General features: G+C 41.3%; 2 protein-coding genes and 1 long non-coding RNA gene across 3 annotated transcripts; all 3 read right to left on the reverse strand.

Moving 5' to 3' along the window:
• Nucleotides 1-1,330: 1,330 nt before the first annotated feature.
• Nucleotides 1,331-2,351, reverse strand: LOC109504166 (uncharacterized). Its single transcript, XM_025296709.1, has 3 exons — nt 2,255-2,351; nt 2,075-2,176; nt 1,331-1,989 (listed from the first exon to the last, which is right to left on the reverse strand). Exons 1-3 carry the CDS (start codon nt 2,349-2,351, stop codon nt 1,361-1,363), a joined length of 828 nt encoding a protein of 275 aa, XP_025152494.1. The 3' UTR covers nt 1,331-1,360.
• A 4,641-nt stretch (nt 2,352-6,992) lies between these two features.
• LOC112588119 (uncharacterized) lies at nt 6,993-7,803 on the reverse strand. Its single transcript, XR_003112568.1, has 3 exons — nt 7,651-7,803; nt 7,362-7,570; nt 6,993-7,251 (listed from the first exon to the last, which is right to left on the reverse strand). It is a non-coding gene; the product is annotated as an uncharacterized LOC112588119 (long non-coding RNA).
• Nucleotides 7,804-8,167: 364 nt separating this feature from the next.
• Nucleotides 8,168-11,956, reverse strand: LOC105191388 (uncharacterized). Its single transcript, XM_025296710.1, has 4 exons — nt 11,688-11,956; nt 8,666-9,158; nt 8,504-8,545; nt 8,168-8,396 (listed from the first exon to the last, which is right to left on the reverse strand). Exons 1-4 carry the CDS (start codon nt 11,740-11,742, stop codon nt 8,168-8,170), a joined length of 819 nt encoding a protein of 272 aa, XP_025152495.1. The 5' UTR covers nt 11,743-11,956.
• Between the last annotated feature and the right edge of the window lie 8,092 nt (nt 11,957-20,048).

The following is a 20,048-nucleotide window of genomic DNA, read 5'->3' on the forward strand; positions in this document are numbered from 1 at the left end:
CCGGGCAGCGTACCACAGTCACAAAGTCGGACAAGCACTGATAATTCCGTGAACCGATGCTTCGGGAATATTCTACGTCGGTGGCCAACGGCCGCCGATGCAGACGGACGAACACTTGTAAATCGGCGAACAGATACTTAGAAATATCCTGTGCCGGTGGCTAACTGCTGCCGACACAGACGGACGAGCACGTATGAATCCGCGAATAGATACTTAGAAATATTCTATGTCGGTGGCTAACTGCTGCCGACACAGACGGACGAGCACTTATATTCACGAACAGAACTTCGAAATTATTCTATGTCGGTGGCTAACTGCTGCCGACACAGACGGACGAATACGTATAAATCCGCGAACAGAGACTTAGAATTATTCCGTGTCGGTGGCTAACTGCTGCCGACACAGACGGACGAATACGGTAAATTCGCGAACAGAGACTTAGAAATATTCTGTGCCGGTGGCTAACTGCTGCCGACACAGAGGGATGAATACGGTAATCTCACGAACGGAGACTTAGAGATATTCTATGTCGGTGGCTAACTGCTGCCGACACAGACGGACAAGTACGGTAAAGTCGCGATGCCTGCTCGGCCGACGAGGCTCGGCTGCCGGGTCTTGTAAAAGTTCCCGGTGGTTCGGTACGGTGTGGAAGCTTTACTCACCGGCGGATGCCTTGCCTTCTCGTTGACTTCTCTTCACGATTCTCGCTGGAGCTCTCCTTGGTAGCTGATCTGGTGGATTCACTGTCTCTCACGGTCTGCCTCGATCTCTCGTCGAGAGCGGGTTTTATACCCTAAATTCCTCTCGACGATCGGTGGCCGATAATCGGGGGATTAGTTCCCCCCGATTTCCCGGAAAGTCGCGCATGCGATTTCCGCGAATTACCCCTTTCTGGGGGGACCGATCTTCCCCGACCGCTTCGCAGAATTCGGCTTTTTCCGGCGGTCTGGCGGGTTGCCGCGGCATAGGTGTTGCCGGGCGCTTAGCGATGATTTCTCGCGATCGTGTGACGATCGGTGGTCGCCGTCACACGATGGTAACGGGAGTAAAACTCCTCGTTACAAACTTAACCAAGAAGAAGGTTAATTGCATAATCTTCACTTTTATAATACTTAACTTTTATATTATTAATCTTAACTTTTTAATTATTAATATTAACTTTTTATATTAGCAAACAAGAAGCTGCTGACTAGAAAAACGGAAGCATTTCAGTCTTACAGTTAAAATTTTTAGTATCAAACACTTATTTATAAAATTATAATATTTGTAACTGAACTAAATATTAAGAAATTATGTAATAAGATAATGTTACGTTATGTATTAGTCCAGATATACAATGTGCTTTCTGCTTCTTGTTTCTTTATTTTATTTTTTCTGGCTTAAATCTTACTGCTATGGTTTTATCTTGTTTCTCCATCTTCTCCCTATGCCGCTGCATTTTTGCTTGTTCCCTTTCCTCTGCCACTGCACTCTGTTGTGCACTCAATTTCTGTAATTCTCTTGCTACTTTACTTTTCTTCCTATTTGTTTGTGGTTTATTTAGCGACACATTTTCCTTTTCATCACAAGTGTCAGAAGTACATGGCGATATTGCTCTCTTTACATTTGGATATACCCTTTTCTTCAGTGACGATGATATTGAAATTGGTTTCACTATTGGTTTGTCTCCTAAAGCAACCTCCATGTTATCATAAAACTTACATGTTTTAAGTTCTGCTCCACTTTCATTATTGTGATCTTTCACTTTAGTACATGCTTTCCTAACATCCTTAAATATATTCTCGCACTGAGTGCCAGTGAAATTCCACAAAGAATTTGTTTTTTTCAAATCATCCGCAATCATTTGCCATACTTTATTGTTTCTTATATTATGATTTTTGAAATCATTTTCATGTTCCTTCCAATTTGAAATAAGTGCTTTCACAGCATTGGCATCTGTCCACCTAGCTGCTGTACAATCGGATACAGTGGAACTCGTAGTATAATTTTCTGCAGTACAATACAATTGCACAATATCAATGAAAGAATTATACAATTAGTGAAACCAAACTTATATTTATTTAAAAATATATACCGGAATTGTTATTATTCTGTATGATAACGTCATCTATGTTTGCTTCAGTATTTACTTCAGTATTCAGTGAAAGTACAGAATCACTTTCAGTATCTAAACTTTCTGTAATAGAACGATTGTATCAATTAAAGGAAAAGATAATAAAAAAAGCTAATGATCTATTTATTTAAATATATATACCTGAATAGATATTGGTCTCTCTGACATTAAAAAATTGCCTTGTTTCCAATGTATCAGGAATAATCAGAAGTTCATTAGCTGTAATAATAAACCACATTCATTAGTTCACAAACATATATATTATTAACATAATTTACAAATTTATATTAGCATTATATTAAAAAGAAATTATGTTGGCAAGGAAAATATTTTTATTAAAAATGTAATATATTAAAACTCGCAAGTTTAAAAATGTTATGCATACTTACTATAATAGATAAAACCAAACACTAAGAAATTAATTACTTCATTACTCATTACAGAAAATTTATAAATTCCTAATCTTTTGTGGATTAAGAATTTATAAACTTTCCATAATTATTTTTCATGAGAGAGATTAATGTCCGGTTTTATCTGTTCATGAGAGAGATAATGTCCGGTTTTATCTGTTACAATAAATACACAAAAATATCAAAAGTTTTGAATTGTTTTCGCAAATTTGAACGCATTATATTATTATATAACATCCCAGTAAACAATCTGTACGCAGACTGACGTCAGATTGGCGACAGATTCGAGCAGGCACTGTTGACAGATTCGAGACATCTGTGTCCGCGCACGGCTTGTGATCTGTCGACAAAGCCTGTGTACATTATCTGACGGCAGATTGGCGGCAGCGTACGTGCAGAGTCTGCTAACATACTCTGACAGCAAATTGGCGGCAGAATGCGCGCAGTTCCTGCTGACAAATTCTGACAGCAGATTGGTGGCAGAATGTGAGCAGATTCTGTCGTTTCATTAAATGGAATGGCTGGACACACAGGTTTTTAAATGATCATTTAAATTGGTATTTAAATCCCATACCATTTTGTTCTCTACTTTTTCTGCTTTAGTATTTAATAAGAAATAAATACAATACAATGTGGAGAGGTGAACTATGATCGTTATTAACTATAATTTACAAGGAAAGTACAATTTTGTCAATTACGTTAAATATTATAAACATATATATAGATTTTTGTTGAGACTTTAATTCTTAATACATAACTACGCAAAATAAAATTTTTGAGATAATTAACTTATTGAGAATTAGCAAATCCTAATAGAAATAATGTCTTATGTAAAAATAACGAAAGAATCGTATATTTGTATTACGTGCAATATATTTATTAACGTATTTGGTACTTTTTTTTTAATCATTATGTACTTTAATTCCAACGAAGTAATTCTTGTACAACATTGTACAAAGTCATCGCCTGTCGCTTAACGCAATGCAACGTGTAATGTTTTCCTGTTCGTGTAAAGAGGCTACATAGTAGAAAACATGTACAATATACATGCATGTACACAGGCCACATAGGAGAACATAAGAATCCAAAATATGTAACATTTTTAAAACGCTAAATGCATTTTTTAACGTGACTAAATAAAATAAAATAGTATATAATAAACTAATATAAAATAAACTTGAATAATAAAAAAAATACATGTATTTACGTTATTATGATGTAGAAGAACTTATGCGCAAAATCTTTCACTTTTGGCCTAAACGAACATTTTCTCTGTAATATAGATTCTTCTATATTTTATATTCTATATTTCGGCCTTCTTTACTCCGTCCTAAATGGTATTCGTTCATCAATCATCAATTCTCCTTGTAGCAGTCGTCAGATTATCTTTTGTAATGTCCTACAAACAGAGACAATAGAATTAGTGTTATACATGCTAATAATATAATCCACAAGGACAAAATAAAGATTGTACAATAGAAAGCATAGACTCTTGCATAACGCATAAAGAAATACATGAATAAAAATCCTTCATTTCCATCGTGGAACCTATTGATTATAACCTCTTTATAATATTTATTAAGTCAATATATACACAGGATATATAAAAACCGGGATAAATATCATAAAGCTAAGCATTTTAGAAAAAAATGTCTCAAATGAAAATTGTAGCGTTTTAAAAGATCTATTTACTAACATTATGAGTTTAACCTTGAATGGCATCGCCCAGGTCAGGATAAGATCACCTTGAATTTTTAAATGGGAGCCCCTATTTTTTATTGTATATTCTTGTAGCCCTTTTTCGGTCCTTTTCAAAGCACTATAATTTTTTCTACTTTGAGTAAGCCGTTTCGAAGTTATTGAGCTTCTTATGATAACATGTCCAGCCGACCAAGGCAAGATCAAAGAAGTATCTAGCCAGTCAAGACAAAATCAAAGAAGTATCCAGCCAGCCAAGGCAAGATAAAAAAAGTGTCCAGCCAGCCAAGACAAGATCAAAGAAGTATCCAGCCAACCAAGGAAAGATGATCATAAAGGAAAACTAGCAATTAAAAGCTTGATTAATGTATCAAATTGTTCATCATTCATTGTTTGACAATGCGCTTAATCGATGATAAAAATCTGAAACAGCATCTTCTGCAAAAGCGTTTGAGAATAATGTTAATCTCTAAAAGAAAAAGTAAAGTCTAACGAATAAGCCAGGAAACAAAAAGATTTATCCAATAAACAGAAATTTGTATTAATTAGATAACAAAATCGATAATTCAATTAAAGAAAGAAAAATCAATAACAACAATCATTTATCTTTTCCGTATGAAACAACGCGTATCATGTACTGTATCAGTAATTTGTTCTATTTCAAATCAAATTCATTGATTTGAAATGATTCGAAGGTGAATTTTAGTGCTGTTATAAATTTAGTACATTAGTATTACTTTAATATTACATGTGTATGAAACACAAGTTATAAATACAAGTTATAAATACAAGAAATATGAAATTGCTCCAGCCGCTGACTGAACATCTTATCATAAAAAGCTCGATAACTTCGCAACAGCTTACTCAAAGTCGAAAAAAGTATAATGCTTTAAAAAGGTTTGAAGGGCTACAAAAATATGTAATAAAAAATAGGGGGTCCTATTTAAAAAATTCTAGGTAACCTTGTTCTGACCTTGACGACGCCACCCAAAGTCAAACTCATAATGTCAGTAAATAGATCTTTTGAAACCCTATAATTCTTATTTGAAACATTATTTTCTAAAATGTTTAGTTTCAGTGATATTTCACTGTCCCAGTACTTTTTATTACACCCTGTACATATACAGGGTGTTTGATAGCTGATCATGCAGACAAAAGTTGGAGATAGATTGGGTGTAGCCGAGAAGAAAAGTCATGTACCATAATGTCGAATTGGCAATAGTTACCGACTTATTAATTAAAATGTGTGAGCCAACGAGCGCGTAGAGAGCGGAGGGCGGCCGCAGTAAGCACGTAAACATTTGATACAGGCGGAGTCAGCGAGTGGCGTTAGGCAAGCGCGCGCGGCGAGGGGCAACGTAAGCGACAAGAGGCGATCGCGCGCGACGAGGAGCGAGCGAGCTTTTTCTTTATAGCTTTTTCTTTATAGCTCGCTCGCTCCTCGTCGTTCGCGCTCGCTCGCTCTTCGTCGCACTCGCTCGCCTCTTGTCGCTTGCGTTCGCTCGCTCCTCGTCGCGCGCACTCGCCTCTTGTCGTTTACGTTGTCCCTCGCCGCGCGCGTTCGCCTACCGTCACTTGCTGACTCCGCCTGTATCAAATGTCTATGTGCTTACTGCGGTCGCCCTCTGCTCTCTACACGCTCGTTGGCTCACATGTTTTAATTAATAACTCGATAACTATTGCCAATTTGACATTATGGTACATGACTTTTCTTTTCGGCTCCCACCCAATCTATCTCCAACTTTCGTCTGCATGATTAGCTATGAAATGCATGATTAGCTATAAAACACCCTGTATATATACAGGGTGTCCCATTTTAATGTTCCACCTCAAATAACTCTTCAGTATTAAAATTTCAAGGAAAATGATCTGAATAAAAGTTGTAGGGGTTTAAGTGAGCTACCTTGTGATGACCTTGACTTTGACCTCGACCGCTTTTTTCAAGATCATTTGAAGGTCAACTTGCATTTTTTAAACGGGAATCCTTATTTTTTATTACACTGTTTTTTTCTACTGGTTAATTTGAACAACTTTTGTCTAAAACATTTTTTTATTTGTTTAATAGTTTTTGAGATAATCGAGGAAAATTTGATAACTTTTTCAATATTTAACTTAGGATATCTCATTACCTATTTGTCGGAAGAAAAAGTGATACTAGACTTTCTTGCTTTATTTAGTCTCAAGAATATATTGTTACAATAGCGCCTTGACTTTTGTTAACTTATTCAATTTTGGAAATTTCAAAATCATCAAATTAACAAAAATCAGAGCGCTATTGTAACAATATATTCTTGAGAGTAAATAAAGCAAGAAAGTTTAGTACCACTTTTTCTTCCGACAAATATTTAGCGAGATATCGTAAGTTAAATATTGAAAAAGTTATCAAGTTTTCCTCAAATATCTCAAAAAATATTAGACAAATAAAAAAATGTTTTAGACAAAAGTTGTTCAAATTAACTAGTAGAAAAAAACAGTGTAATGAAAAATAAGAGTTCCCATTTAAAGTACGCAAGTTGATCTTCAAATAACCTTGAAAATAGAGGTCAAGGTCAAAGTCAAGGTCATCATAAGGCAGCTCACTTAAATTCCTACAACTTTTATTCGGATCATTTTCCTTGAAACTTCAATACTGTAGAGTTATTTGGAGGGGGACATTAAAAATACACACTGTATATATAACATATCACTCAATAAGTTCGTAGGATGACACATAAATGGCGCTACTATTGACAAATCTATATGATTTTTAGGAAGTACTAACCTTCAAATGATACGTGTCAAAATTTCATGACAACCGGACGTTTAGTTCACAAGTTACAGTGGTTCGAAGTGGGTACCGCGTTTGCTCACAGTCAATGAAAAACAGCAACGCGTCGATGATTCAGCGGGGTGTTTGGAGCTGTTTCAGCGCAATAAAAAGGATTTTTTGATGCGGTATGTGACAATGGATGAAACATGGATCCATCACTACATTCCAGAGTCAAATCGGCAGTCAGCTGAGTGGACAGCAACCGTTTTCTTCGTTAGAATCTGTCCAGGATTAGTGATTTAGATTGAGCATCATTATTTAGTGCTACTGTATTTGTATGCTTCATCTAATATTTATTTTTGAGAAGAATGCAATAAAATTATCTACGTACTTAATTTTCGTTCGGTAAATCTGTCTCCTCCTCTATTCTGTCATCGGTCCAAAAATCACGGCGATTTCTATTTCCTCGTATGCTTTGCGTGCGCGGACTACGTAAACTGCTCCGTATCCTTTCTTTTGCTGCCCGGAGAGCCTCTTTCATGTAACATTGAAAATGTGCCCGAGTCGGCTTCTCAAAGTAGCGGCTGTTACACACGGCATCTGAAAAAGGAAGACAAAATGCATTATTAGTAATAATATAACAATTATGTGCATGCAAACGGCAATTAAAAGTATCGCACCATAAATGGCCTTAACAAGCCGTGCTTTATAAAAAGGCCACTATCCTTCACGGTCCCACCATGTGAAGGATGGCGTTAAAGAATCATGAAGACTTTCTTTTAGGCATAAATTTACTGCTTCCTTTGCATTGAAGTTACCGATATCATGAAAATACTGTACCTAAAGAAAATTTTAAAAGGCAAAAATAAAAATGTGTATAACTAGAATGAACACAAAATTTACAGTGATTCTTATCGACCACCCACTAAATAATATAGTTGCTCAAAATATTTTTCAAAAACCTGAATCAAAAAGTCCTGTGCCACTTTTTTCCAAGATACTTAAAAGTAGTAATTATTTAATTAAGTTTAACTGATCAGCCTATCTAATAGTGCGCGTATGCGATCGTTATATGTGTACGGCTTATGGACATATATCCGTGTAAAAAATAATGGCGCTAATTGATTATGCTCGACTTTAGAATTACTGCTATATGAAGCAAATAAAAATAATATGGGTATTTTGACTCCATTTTTATTAAGGGTAATGGCTGTATACTTTGTGGGCGATCCATAAAATATAGCCTGTATACAATAAAAAGTTGTTTTTATTGTCACTTGCCGCATTAGAATACTCTTCGTCATCGACATCTTCGAATTTGTCCATGTCAGCCAACGTTGATATTGGAAAACTAGTAGGCTTACGCGATGCTGATTGTGATTTTTGTATGAATTTCATTATCTTTTCGAGTGTAGCATTCATCTTTCTGCAAAACGCGTAAAGAAAAATCAGAATATTATTAACACGTCACTTATTAATATGAGCAGTATATGTTATAATTTAATTAATTAAAGCAGTATATGTTATAATTACTTTAACTCAGCTTCTATACAACATAAACGTTCCTTTATTAACCTGCAAATATTTATCAACATTAACAACACAGACCAATGTTATTTTAAATATTATTATATAATTATTTTTTATTAGAAATATTTTTAAATATTAGTAAAAAGTACATATTAATTAGCATACCCATTGTCAGTCTGCTCAATGCTCTGCACGTTAATATCTGAGTTAGTCTGATTCTGCGGCGGTTGTTCGTTCTGTGCATTAGGCTGCATGTTATATATTCTTCTCTTTTCCAACTCAATATAAATTTTGTTATTGTTACATTCTGCCTGTGGTATATCATATGCAGATAATACTGGTTGTGATACGCTTACGGCACGAATATTGGGAAACGTGCATGGATACGTTATATTACTTGTGTTTGGTTGTGTGTACATGTGCGGTATTACGGGCGTGTGTGGTTCAACGTATGTGTGTGTCAAAGAATTGTCAAAATGTTCATTATTATTACTTTGTGCATTACTTTCCAGAGTCCTTCGAATATCATCTATGTCGTCATTAATGTTTGTATTAAGTATTTTTGCTGTTCCTATCTTTGTGCGTTTCGGGACTTCGTCCGACGATGTGGTTTCGTAGCGTGATGGTTTACCCACTATTCGTTTTGGTCGTTCCATTTCTGTAAGCATAAATATATGAAACATTAAAATGCAGAATGTGTATGACAGATATATTCTGTTGTACTCGTATGACAAATAATGAAGAAATTTAATACTCTTACCGTCCATTTCACGTTACATATTTTTCTATTTACAAATTCGCATGTGCATTATCCGGTAAAATTGTACAGATATTGAAACAATGAATATGAGATATAGAAATGCAGAACAGACAAAGAAGAAGATAAAACCAGAGAAATGACTAATCAAGCAGAAATATTCTAAGCCCATAAATACAAGACATCAAATAATCATGCACTTCTTGTCGCATTCTTTCATAATAAATGCTAAAAAACATTACGTAGAACATATTATATTATTTTAGTATATATTATCGCAGCAATAATGTACATCGTTGTTTCTGAATGGCTGTCTTCGTCACTCTCACTATCATCAATTAATGTACAACCCCAAAAGGGGATTCTATAACATTTTGCATAAACCTGGTCTACATTAACATTTATAAAATCACTGCTCAAGTTGCCGCACTTATAAATTTTAACAGCTGAAGATACTATTCCAATATCATAAAAATTATCTACTTCCAAAAATTTCCTTACTTGAAAGTAATGCGAAGAATTGTATACAATGATATTCGAAACAATACAGATTGATCCATCATATAAGATGCAGCAATTGTCTCGTACGTCTATACCTAACATTATTTTACCAAATTGTATCTTACGATCTTACAATAATGAGGACAATGATCACCATTATTAAGTGGCATGGAGACACGAATAGAAGAATCTATTTTCTGATTATCACTTGTTCCGTGCATCTGTATTTCCTGCATTCTATTAAACATCTGTTGCAGAGGTAAACCTGGCTTCCTGCAAAATTTCCTAAAAATGGACATGTTGTTTTCAAATGGAAAAGCTGAAAAGGAATCTAAACTTCCAAGACGTCTGACATCGTCAGTGAGATGGAGAACACCGTGTATATTGTATGAATAGAAAGTAGCACCATAAAGAGAACCACAACGAAGGACAAATTTTTGCAGTGCAAGTTGTGCAAAATCAAGATATTTGTTCGATGGAGATTGTAATACTAAAATTCTTATAGCACAGTGTAACAATAGGAAATGCTTGTATAATTGTTCATCTAACACACCATAAGTAACAACAATACCTGTGTACAAAAGAATCTGACGAAGCTCTGTAGCTCTATATTTGGAGCATGCATTCAGAGGTCTATAGTATCTTACGAAATCAGTAGGACAATATTGTCGAAGAATATTCAACCTAATATTAATTACAGAAATTGATTTTGCACAGAGTTTTGCTCTGCGTATGTATTTCCCATATACTAACGCAGACAATAACTTTTTCATGACACCTAAACACACTAGGTGCATGTACTCGAAAGGCACTTGCGATACCATACCTATTGAGAGCAACGATAATAGGCTTGTGCCTTCTTTATGACGATCTTCGTCTACACATCTGATATATTCGTCATCATTTCTCAAAGAATGGTTGATTCCATGGAAGACATTACGACGTTCACATTGTGTGCCTGAAGCTTTACATTTGGAACATGGTTGCGAAGACATATGGCCAACATGATTAAGAACAAAAGCTCGAGCTGGTGCATCTGCTATGAATGATCTCAATTGTATTGGTATTCTATTGCTATTAAAGTTAATGCCACCATTTGATAGGATTGTTCTAATGTCAGTAACAAATTTTTCGAAAAAGATATTAGCATCATGAGGTTTATGTGCATCTTTATAAATCCCTGCAACAAAGGGTTTTGCCTGCTGTATATTATATACTCTACATTGTATAGGCCAGATATGAATAGTACCTGCTCTATCCAATGTGTATCCATCAGTATTAAAATCTAATTGGAGCTGTGTAGGAATAAATGTTAATGAAACGTTTAACAGACTTTCAACGATACGTGCTTCCATATCAAAGTGAATGTACTCTCCTGGCTCTACGTTATATGTAACAACTTGATTTCGTGGTGTATGAAGAAGAGTTCTCACATCTTTAGGTAAATTCGAAAAGCAAGGATGTTTTCGAAGGAGAGATAACACATTATTACCTTGCATATGAGTTAATTTATTGTCGACAAAGCAAGATGCTAATCGTTCACGAAAGAATGTTTGTGATTACAAATGACAAATCATGGGAAGATAATGACAACGTATTATTAATATCTAAAACGCATGAAGATGAGGAAGATGAGAAAAAACAAGAAGATTCATTAATAATATGAGTGTCATCTCTAATACCATAATCATCAGTGGAAACATTAAGACTATTGTTCCAAAAACTACAGCCCGGAATTGATGAGCCAGGATTATCTTTAACATTATTATTCTTTATTGATTCCCTACCGACAATGGTACATACAGATGAATTTTGTGAACTCAAGTTCTCTCTGATCTCCGACATAACCCTAATTTGTTGTCTTCTACACAGCTTATGCACCGATTTGCGCGACACGGATAATTTATAATAATTTTTTTCCATAATTACGTATTTTTTTGGGCGAATCTCGTTTTGCAGCAAATATACGTCCCGAGCAAAACATTATGCATTGACTTTCTATTATACGTCATGTAACGACAGTCGCACTTGAAACAATGGTCACGTTCAGTGGAGAAAACTGCTCCGCTACTACTCAGTAGCAAATGTTCATGATTGGAGAATTTTTTAAAATCTTTGGCAGGTCCGAACAGACGTACCAATCAGAGACGTTTGCTACGGAACGGTAGCGGAGCAATTTTTCTGCTGAATGCGACCAATGGCTGCGTTCAGTAGAACAAAATGATCAGTGAGCGCTTAATGATTCTCGCTCCTGATTGGTAAATACTTTTGGGTCTATGAAGAATCTAAAAGAATGCTCCAACCACAGACAATAATCACTAAGCGCTCACTGATCATTTTGGCTGCTTTCAGAAAACACAACGGTTACAACGGTTGAGTAATTCGTCAACGTTATTGATCTGAATGTAAGGATATAACAATAAGGACCAATAGTTACTAAGCGCTCAGTGAGCGCTTTGTTCTACTGAACGCAGCCAGTGAGACCGTGGCATTCCCTATATGTCAGTTAAATTGCATTCGCCAATCTGCAAGTTCAATATTGCCCAGTCGGTTCCGAATTCAAAGTTTACTAATAACAGAAGTCATTGGCCGCGTTCAGCAGAAAAAAACTGCTTACCAAATGCTTTGTAATTATTATTTATGATTGGAGTATTCTTTTAGATCTTTAACAAATCTAGGGGAATGAACCAATCAGAAACGATAATCACTAAGCGCTTAGTAAGCAGCACTGTATTCCAATATTCGTTGCCAGTATTGAAAGTCTATAGTTAACGTTATGTACACTATATATTTTTAATACTGGTAGTAAATATCGGAACACTCCCAAAAGCGTACACAGTCCCTTATGACTCTCGCAGACCAGCGCGATGAGCGACGCGACATGCAACGCGCGACATGTGATATCTAATGAGCCTTCAGTTATTCCGGAGAAACAGGAGAACTGCAGTCATTGGATATCATGCGTCGCATCTCGCGTATTGCGTCACGCATTGTGCTGGTTTGCAAGAGCCATTAGGCCGGGTATATAATACGTGTAGCAAGCCTTAAGCCGCAATAGCGTTCTCGAGTGAACTGGAGTAATCGCTCTGAAGACGATTTTTAACATTGATTTATATATACTACATTTATTTATATATTATTATTAAATACTAGTTTATATATAATACATTTAAAGCTCTGTGATAAGCTACACAGAGCTAATTATATCGCGAAATATTCTATTGTAAAACGGGTTTAAGGCTTGCTATAACTATTGTAGATTTCTTTACTAATTGTCAGGAAGTCAATCGTCTTGAAAAATTATCTTGTATATAGTTTCTCGCAGCTAGCAGATTGACAATTTAAAGTCCCAGTAACAATCTATACATATCAGGTGTAGTAAAAAGAAATCCATTATTTTTCCAATAGATGGCTTTAGTTATCTGTATCTCGCGTTGCATAAGTCCAATCGGGTTCCACTAGATGGCGTTAGAAAGATGAGATTTCGTACTAAAAAAACTTTTCTGACAGTTTTGTGATTAGTTGACTCAGTTTTGTTTGAGCGCGCGTCAAAGATGGACACTAGCAAAGAGAAAATACGCTATATTTTACAGTTTTTCTTCGATAAAGGCGAAAACGCAAGCCAGGCGGCTGAAAATGTGAATAGTGTTTATGGTCCTGATACTGTAACAGCCAATCACGCGCAATTTTGGTTTCGTCGATTCCGTTCCGGTAATTTCGATGTCAAAGATGCACCACGCACTGGAAGGCCAATTGTCGAAAATATCGATAAAATCATGGACATTGTCGAGTCCGACCGTCATGTAAGCACTGTTTCGATTGCCCAAGAGCTAAAGATTGCACAAAAAACCGTTTGGAACTATTTGAATAAGGCTGGATATAAAAAGAAGCTCGATGTATGGGTGCCACACGAGTTAACGAAAAAAAACCTCATTGACCGAATTTCCATCTGCAAATCGCTGCTGAATCGCAACAAAATCGACCCATTTCTGAAGCGGTTGGTCACTGGTGATGAAAAGTGGATCACGACAACGTCAAGCGAAAACGGTCGTGGTCGAATCGCGGTGAGCCGGCGGAGACGGTGGCCAAGCCAGGATTGACGGCCAGGAAGGTTTTGCTGTGTGTTTGGTGGGATTGGCAGGGAATTATCTACTATGAGCTGCTCCCCTACGGCAAAACTCTTAACTCGGAACTGTACTGTCAACAATTGGACCGTCTGAAGGAAGCAATAGCCCAGAAACGGCCAGCTTTGGCCAATAGGAGAGGAATTGTGTTCCATCAGGACAACGCCAGGCCACACACATCGATAGTGACTCGCCAGAAGCTCCGGGAGCTTGGTTGGGAGGTTCTTATGCATCCACCTTATAGTCCGGACCTGGCATCAAGTGATTACCATCTGTTCCTGTCCATGGCGAACAATTTTGCTGGTGAAAAATTCGCTTCAAGAGAGGCTTGTGAAAATCGACTGTCTCAATTTTTTGCCAATAGAGACGAGGGCTTCTATGAGAGAGGCATAATGAAATTACCTTCAAAATGGCAACAAGTTATCGAACAAAACGGCGCATATTTGACTTAAATCGGATCATTCTAACTATGGTAATTAAAGCCTTCAATTTCATGCAAAAATAATGGATTTCTTTTTACTACACCTGATATTACAAATAATAATATTATTAATAACGAAATATTATTTGTAATAATTTCGGTGCGCCGAGTAGACAAAACTTTTTAGCATTGTCATAGAGAGGAAAGGAGAGAGAGAGACAGTCGCGCCCGCGATTCAGATTATGGGCAAGAAAGAATTAGGCTCGTCAAAGTGCATAAAATTGTAATGTTTTCTTGACGTTATATTTATGTTACTGTGACATAATTTTGACGCTTTTTTGACTATTCTAATTATTATTGGCCTGATTGGTGCATTAAGATAGTAATTAATTATCATTATATTTGACTGTTTAATACATTTATTATCAATGCCTATTAACTCAAGAAGAATAGTTAGTTTAAAATAATGTCATTTTTTGATAAAAATGATATACAATTGACTTTATTTTTACTTTTCTGTTCTCCTTGAGAATATAATATACATATACTGTGACGTAGCAGCCGGAAAAGCACCCGTCCCAGGCCGATCTTTCGGCCCTTAGGCGAGACTTTCGGGGGGGGGTGTCGCCTTGCACTCTCCCCCGTGATAATTAGTGTCAGCAAGCGAAGCGTGCAGGTGGAACGGTCCCGCGCCCCCGAGCTCTGTGCCCCTGGACCTCCCGCGCCGCCCATCAGGACCAAAGGGACAGGTGGAGGAGAGAATGGGACCACGCTCTCAACTGGACCGCCACCCCAGGTGAACGCAATCTTGTTACACTTCTATTATCGGTTCCGTATCGTTGTGAAAGGTTCTCGCGGCCGCTTCCGTTGTCCACAGGCCTGCAAGGATATCGCGCCGAACGGTCGGCGTTCCCGTGCTTGGCGCGTGAACGCCGACTAGACAAAGCCAGCCTAAACACGGAGACCGGGCGAGAGCGAGCAAGAGAGAGAGAGAGAGTGAGCAAGAGAGTGAGACCGAGCACCCGTCCCGCGGATCGAAAAACAAAGATCCGCGGAAGGATTCCCGTATAGGGAGATTTACCGAGGGACGGGGAGAGACGGGTAGCACGAGACAACACCAACGGACAAGAAAGTCTGTCAGGGGAGAAGGAAATAAAAAGAGGAGACTCCCATTGTCGCTCTCTAATATCGCCGACCTGCTTCCGAATAGTACCTGAGAGATATCGACTACCGCGAAGGAGAATAAAAGCAAAAGCATTAGTGAAGTTTTTGGCGTCAGCAAGCGGAGGGCTCCGAACGTACCGCTCGCCTAGGAGGGGACGTCAGTGGCAGCGCGTGCCAGAGCGAGCGTGAGAGGGAAAAGAGAGGAGGACCACGTCGCCGGGAGGTTCCCGATTGTGTAAGACCTTCCACCTGCATTATCGTTTCGGTGTCGTGAGAGTAAAGAGTCTCGTCAAAATTATCGGCGTAGCGAACAATCTCGAATTCGCGAGAGCCTAAGCGGAGTGTATCGTATCGAGGGGTCGGACCGTTCCGATTCCCGAAATAATAAAGCTAAAGATAGTCGAAACGCGCCTCGTAATTCTTGTGTTTTCCCGGTCATTCCCGACTTCCGACGAACCCTTCCCGTCTACCGACTTAAATATCGAAGGGCTACCGGTCCCGTCGACTTCGCGTGTCTCGGCCCTTTGGTGAGGTGTCGCGTAGCGTTGGTGAATGGTGTAGCCCGCTGCACCTGGCGCCCAACCGATTTTGTGAGAGCTAGGTTGGCCGAGACTCGCGGACCGACGGCAGTTTGCCGACGGCGAGCGATAATCGCGTCGCAAATTTTTGGCGCCCAACGTGGGGCACGATTTCGGCGAGATAATTTCCACTATTTGGTCGAGACAAAGGAGGATAATTTAAATTAACCGAAAGTCGCGAAAACGACGACACGTCTCGGCTCGTTTTTTTTTTTGCTCGACTCGTGTTTACGGTTTTTCGGGTTCCGGGTTGCCGACGCTAAGCACGACTTTCCGTGTTTTCGTTTTTTTTCGGTGGGATTTCGGCACGTGCGAGATCGTTTGTCGCGGTGCAAGAATTATCGATTATTTTCGCTCAGGGTTTCTTTGCTATATTTTTTTTTTTTTCGTGATCACGCTCTGCTCGGGATATCGAGGCTGCTCTCGTTGTGGTGGTGTCCCGGTGCTTGTCTTGGTGGCTACCAAATTGTCGGGGTGATTGTTGGTGTTGGGGGACCATTTTTTTTTCTCGTGTACCGTTCTTCGTGTGCCGTAACGGCTAATAGCGCCGTTGAAGAGGCTCCCGTCAGGCTGGTCGCTTCCACACCAAAGTTTAGGCTGCGGGTTTCTCGTAACGCTTAGGATTACCGTTCCGTTTCGTGCGCGACGAGGAGTATCGAATAATCATGCCGGAAGACTCCGACCGCGAAGCGTGGATCTACGCGCTGCCCTTGGAGCAGCTGCGAGATCAAGCGACGGCGCGCGGGATAAACGCAACGGGCAACGCGGCGACCCTCCGTGCTCGCTTGCTGCGCTACGAGCGAGCAGAGCGGCGAGACCCTCCCCCGCCGTCCCCGGCGGAGGACGCGATGCGCCCGCCCCTGACGCGCGAAGACATCGGGGGGAAAACGGAGGAACCCGAGTTCGTCGATAGAACGGTCCTCGAGCCGGGGAAGGTCAGCCCCGATACATTGAAGGTGCCGACGGTGAGAATATCGTCACCGTACCGCGCGGTACCGCCACCGCCGTTATCGCTACCGCCAGAGGAGATACCTCCTCTTTTCGTACCGCAAGTTCCGAGATCGCCGACCCGAGGGCCGGGGGTGCGCTCGAATCACCCCGCGATGTCGACCAGCGACGCATACAACGTGATGCGTCGCTGGAATATAAGTTTTTCCGGAGCGGCGGGAGGTGATGTAGAGGCGTTCCTCCTGCGAATATTGGAGGGGAGGGACATTGTACCGATTACCGACACCGATATGCTCAAGTGTATGCCGTTTTTCCTCACCGGCATCGCACTGGAGTGGTACCGTGTGGGCAAGTCTCGTTGGTTCTCGTGGTGTGAGTTCGAGGTCGCGATGCGTTCACGGTTCGGCGACCCTGACTTCCAATTCGCGTTGCGCGATCAGATTTTGCGGCGCACTCAGGGGGAACATGAACCGTTCGCGGATTATTTAACGTGCATGCGCGGGCTGTTCGGGCGGCTCGACCCACCGTGGGGTGAGGTCGAGCTGTTAAATTACGCGCATAGAAATATGCTCCCGCGCCTACAAATCTCGGTGCACCGAGATGATGTCGTGTCGATAAACGCGTTAGAGAGGCTCGCGACGCGCGTCGAGCGTAGTTACGCTGCCGCGAGCCAGTATCGTGCCCCTCCGCCTCCCGAGAGATCCGCGTGTCCGGATCTCGCCTACCGGCCTCCACCGCGCTCGTCTCGGCCGTCTCCCGCGATGACGGCCGAGCATTTATCGAATTATCGAGCCGCGGAGCGAGAGGAAATTCGTGAGAGGGAGCGTCCGCGCGCCGCGGAGGTGACGCGTCAACCGGCGGGGGCGACCCCGCCGGCTCCGGTGAGAGAGGATCGCTGGGCGACCCCTCGAGCCGGGGGCGCGGGGACGGGGGCGAGGAGAAGTACTCGGCAGGAAACTGCCGGGGAACCTGCCCCCGGACCGGCAGCAAGGAGCGGTTCCGACAAATGTTGGAACTGCGACTCAGCCGGTCATTTGGCGCGCGAATGTCGCGCGCCCCCGCGAGTCCACTGCTATCGCTGCGGAAGGGGGCAGCATACAGTGAGGACGTGTCCCTCGTGCGCGGGAAACGGGGCAGGGAGACGCTAGAGAGGGTCCCTGCGTCTCCTCCCGCTTCCGAGACCCGCGAGAAAAAGCAGGGGGTGGCGAGCTCTTATGGTGCGTTCGAAGGGCGGGAGAGAGCGTCCCTGCAATTCCTTGAAATATTAATTGGTGAGTTTCCCCTGCTCGGGTTGGTCGATACCGGTTCGGATCGAACCCTTTTTGGTGTAGAGGGTATCGATGCAATCCGCGGGCAGGGGCTATCGTTCCCGAGTACCGTATCTTCCCGGATCCGTCTGGCGGACGGGACGCTGACCACGCTGGACGGGTCAGCGGACGTTATTCTCGAATTGCAGGGACGCCAAGAAACGCTCACGATCGGGTTTTTACCGAGTCTCGCAGTACCGGCCATCCTGGGGATGGATTTCTGGCGAGATTTCGTTTAGTTCTCGATTTCGCCCGGGGCGAATGGAGCTTCGCGGATGACGCACTGAGCCGCTATCCTTTCTGCAACGAGCGCGGACAACAGAGCTTTTGTTGCGGGGTCTCGGAATTGTCGCGAGAGCAAGAAGTAAAGCTCACAAAATTTATCGATTCTACCGTACCGATCGCTGCCGAAAATCCCGGCGTCACGTCGCTGACGGAACATCGAATCGACGTTGGGACGCATTTACCGATTCGGCAGCGATGTTATTTAGTGTCGCCTAAAGTGCAGGAGGCGATCCGTGGGGAAGTAGACGTTATGCTCAAGGCCGGAATTATCGAGCCCTCCGGTAGTGAGTGGTCAAATCCGGTAGTTATGGTGAAGAAACCGAGTGGCAAATATCGCTTCTGTATCGACTTTCGGAAAGTAAATAACGTCTCGGAGAAGGACGCATATCCGTTGCCAAACATGACGGGAATTCTCAACAAGTTGCGGTCCGCGCGATACATCTCGCGGTAGATCTGAGTCAGGCCTACTTTCAGATACCGCTGGCAACAGAAAGTCGAGAGATTACCGCTTTTTCCGTACCGAGCAAAGGCCACTATCACTTTACGCGAATGCCGTACGGATTATCGGGGGCTCCGGCCACCTTTCAACGGCTTCTCGATAAATTAATCGGGCCGGAAATGGAGCCCCATGCATTCGCGTATTTGGATGATATTGTCGTAGTTACCGAAACATTCGAAGAGCATCTCGAATGGCTATCGCGCGTTCTCGAAAAGATTAGCTCGGCCGGACTTACCGTGAATTTAGAAAAATGCGAATTTTGCCGCTCGGAAGTAAGATATCTCGGGTTTTTAGTGCACCGCGACGGCTTAAAGGTAGACGACGAGAAAGTCAAGCCACTTCTCGAGTACCCGGCGCCGACCAATTTAAAGCAACTGCGCCGCTTTTTAGGGATGGCGTCGTGGTATCGTCGCTTTTTACCGAAGTTCGCGACTATTAGCGAACCGCTCACGCGACTGCTTAGGAAAGGCAGGCGATGGGAGTGGACTACCGAGCAAACTACCGCTTTTGAGAAAATAAGATCTGATTTGACCACTGCTCCGATCCTTTCGTGCCCAAATTTCGAGGTACCGTTTATCGTACAGACCGACGCGAGTTCCGTGGGCGTGGGAGCTGTATTGACGCAGACAATCGACGGGGTCGAGCGCGTCATCGCGTACGCGAGCCGCGTGCTCGCGGACGCGGAAAGAAAATACAGCACCACGGAGCTCGAGTGTTTAGCGGTCGTTTGGGCGATAAAGAAGTTCAGACCTTATTTGGAAGGCTACCGTTTTACCGTGATTACCGATCACAGCAGCTTAAGGTGGCTACACAATTTGAGCAATCCCACGGTTCGACTTGCACGCTGGGCGTTAGAGTTACTAGAGTATGATTACGAAATCATACATCGCAAGGGAGCGTTGCATCATGTTCCCGACGCGCTATCGCGTATGTATGAGAAGGATTCCGAGACCCCCATGGCGGC

The sequence above is a fragment of the Harpegnathos saltator genome, unplaced genomic scaffold, assembly GCF_003227715.2.
Source record: "Harpegnathos saltator strain DR-91 unplaced genomic scaffold, Hsal_v8.6 scaffold156, whole genome shotgun sequence".
NCBI classification, from domain to species: domain Eukaryota; kingdom Metazoa; phylum Arthropoda; class Insecta; order Hymenoptera; family Formicidae; genus Harpegnathos; species Harpegnathos saltator.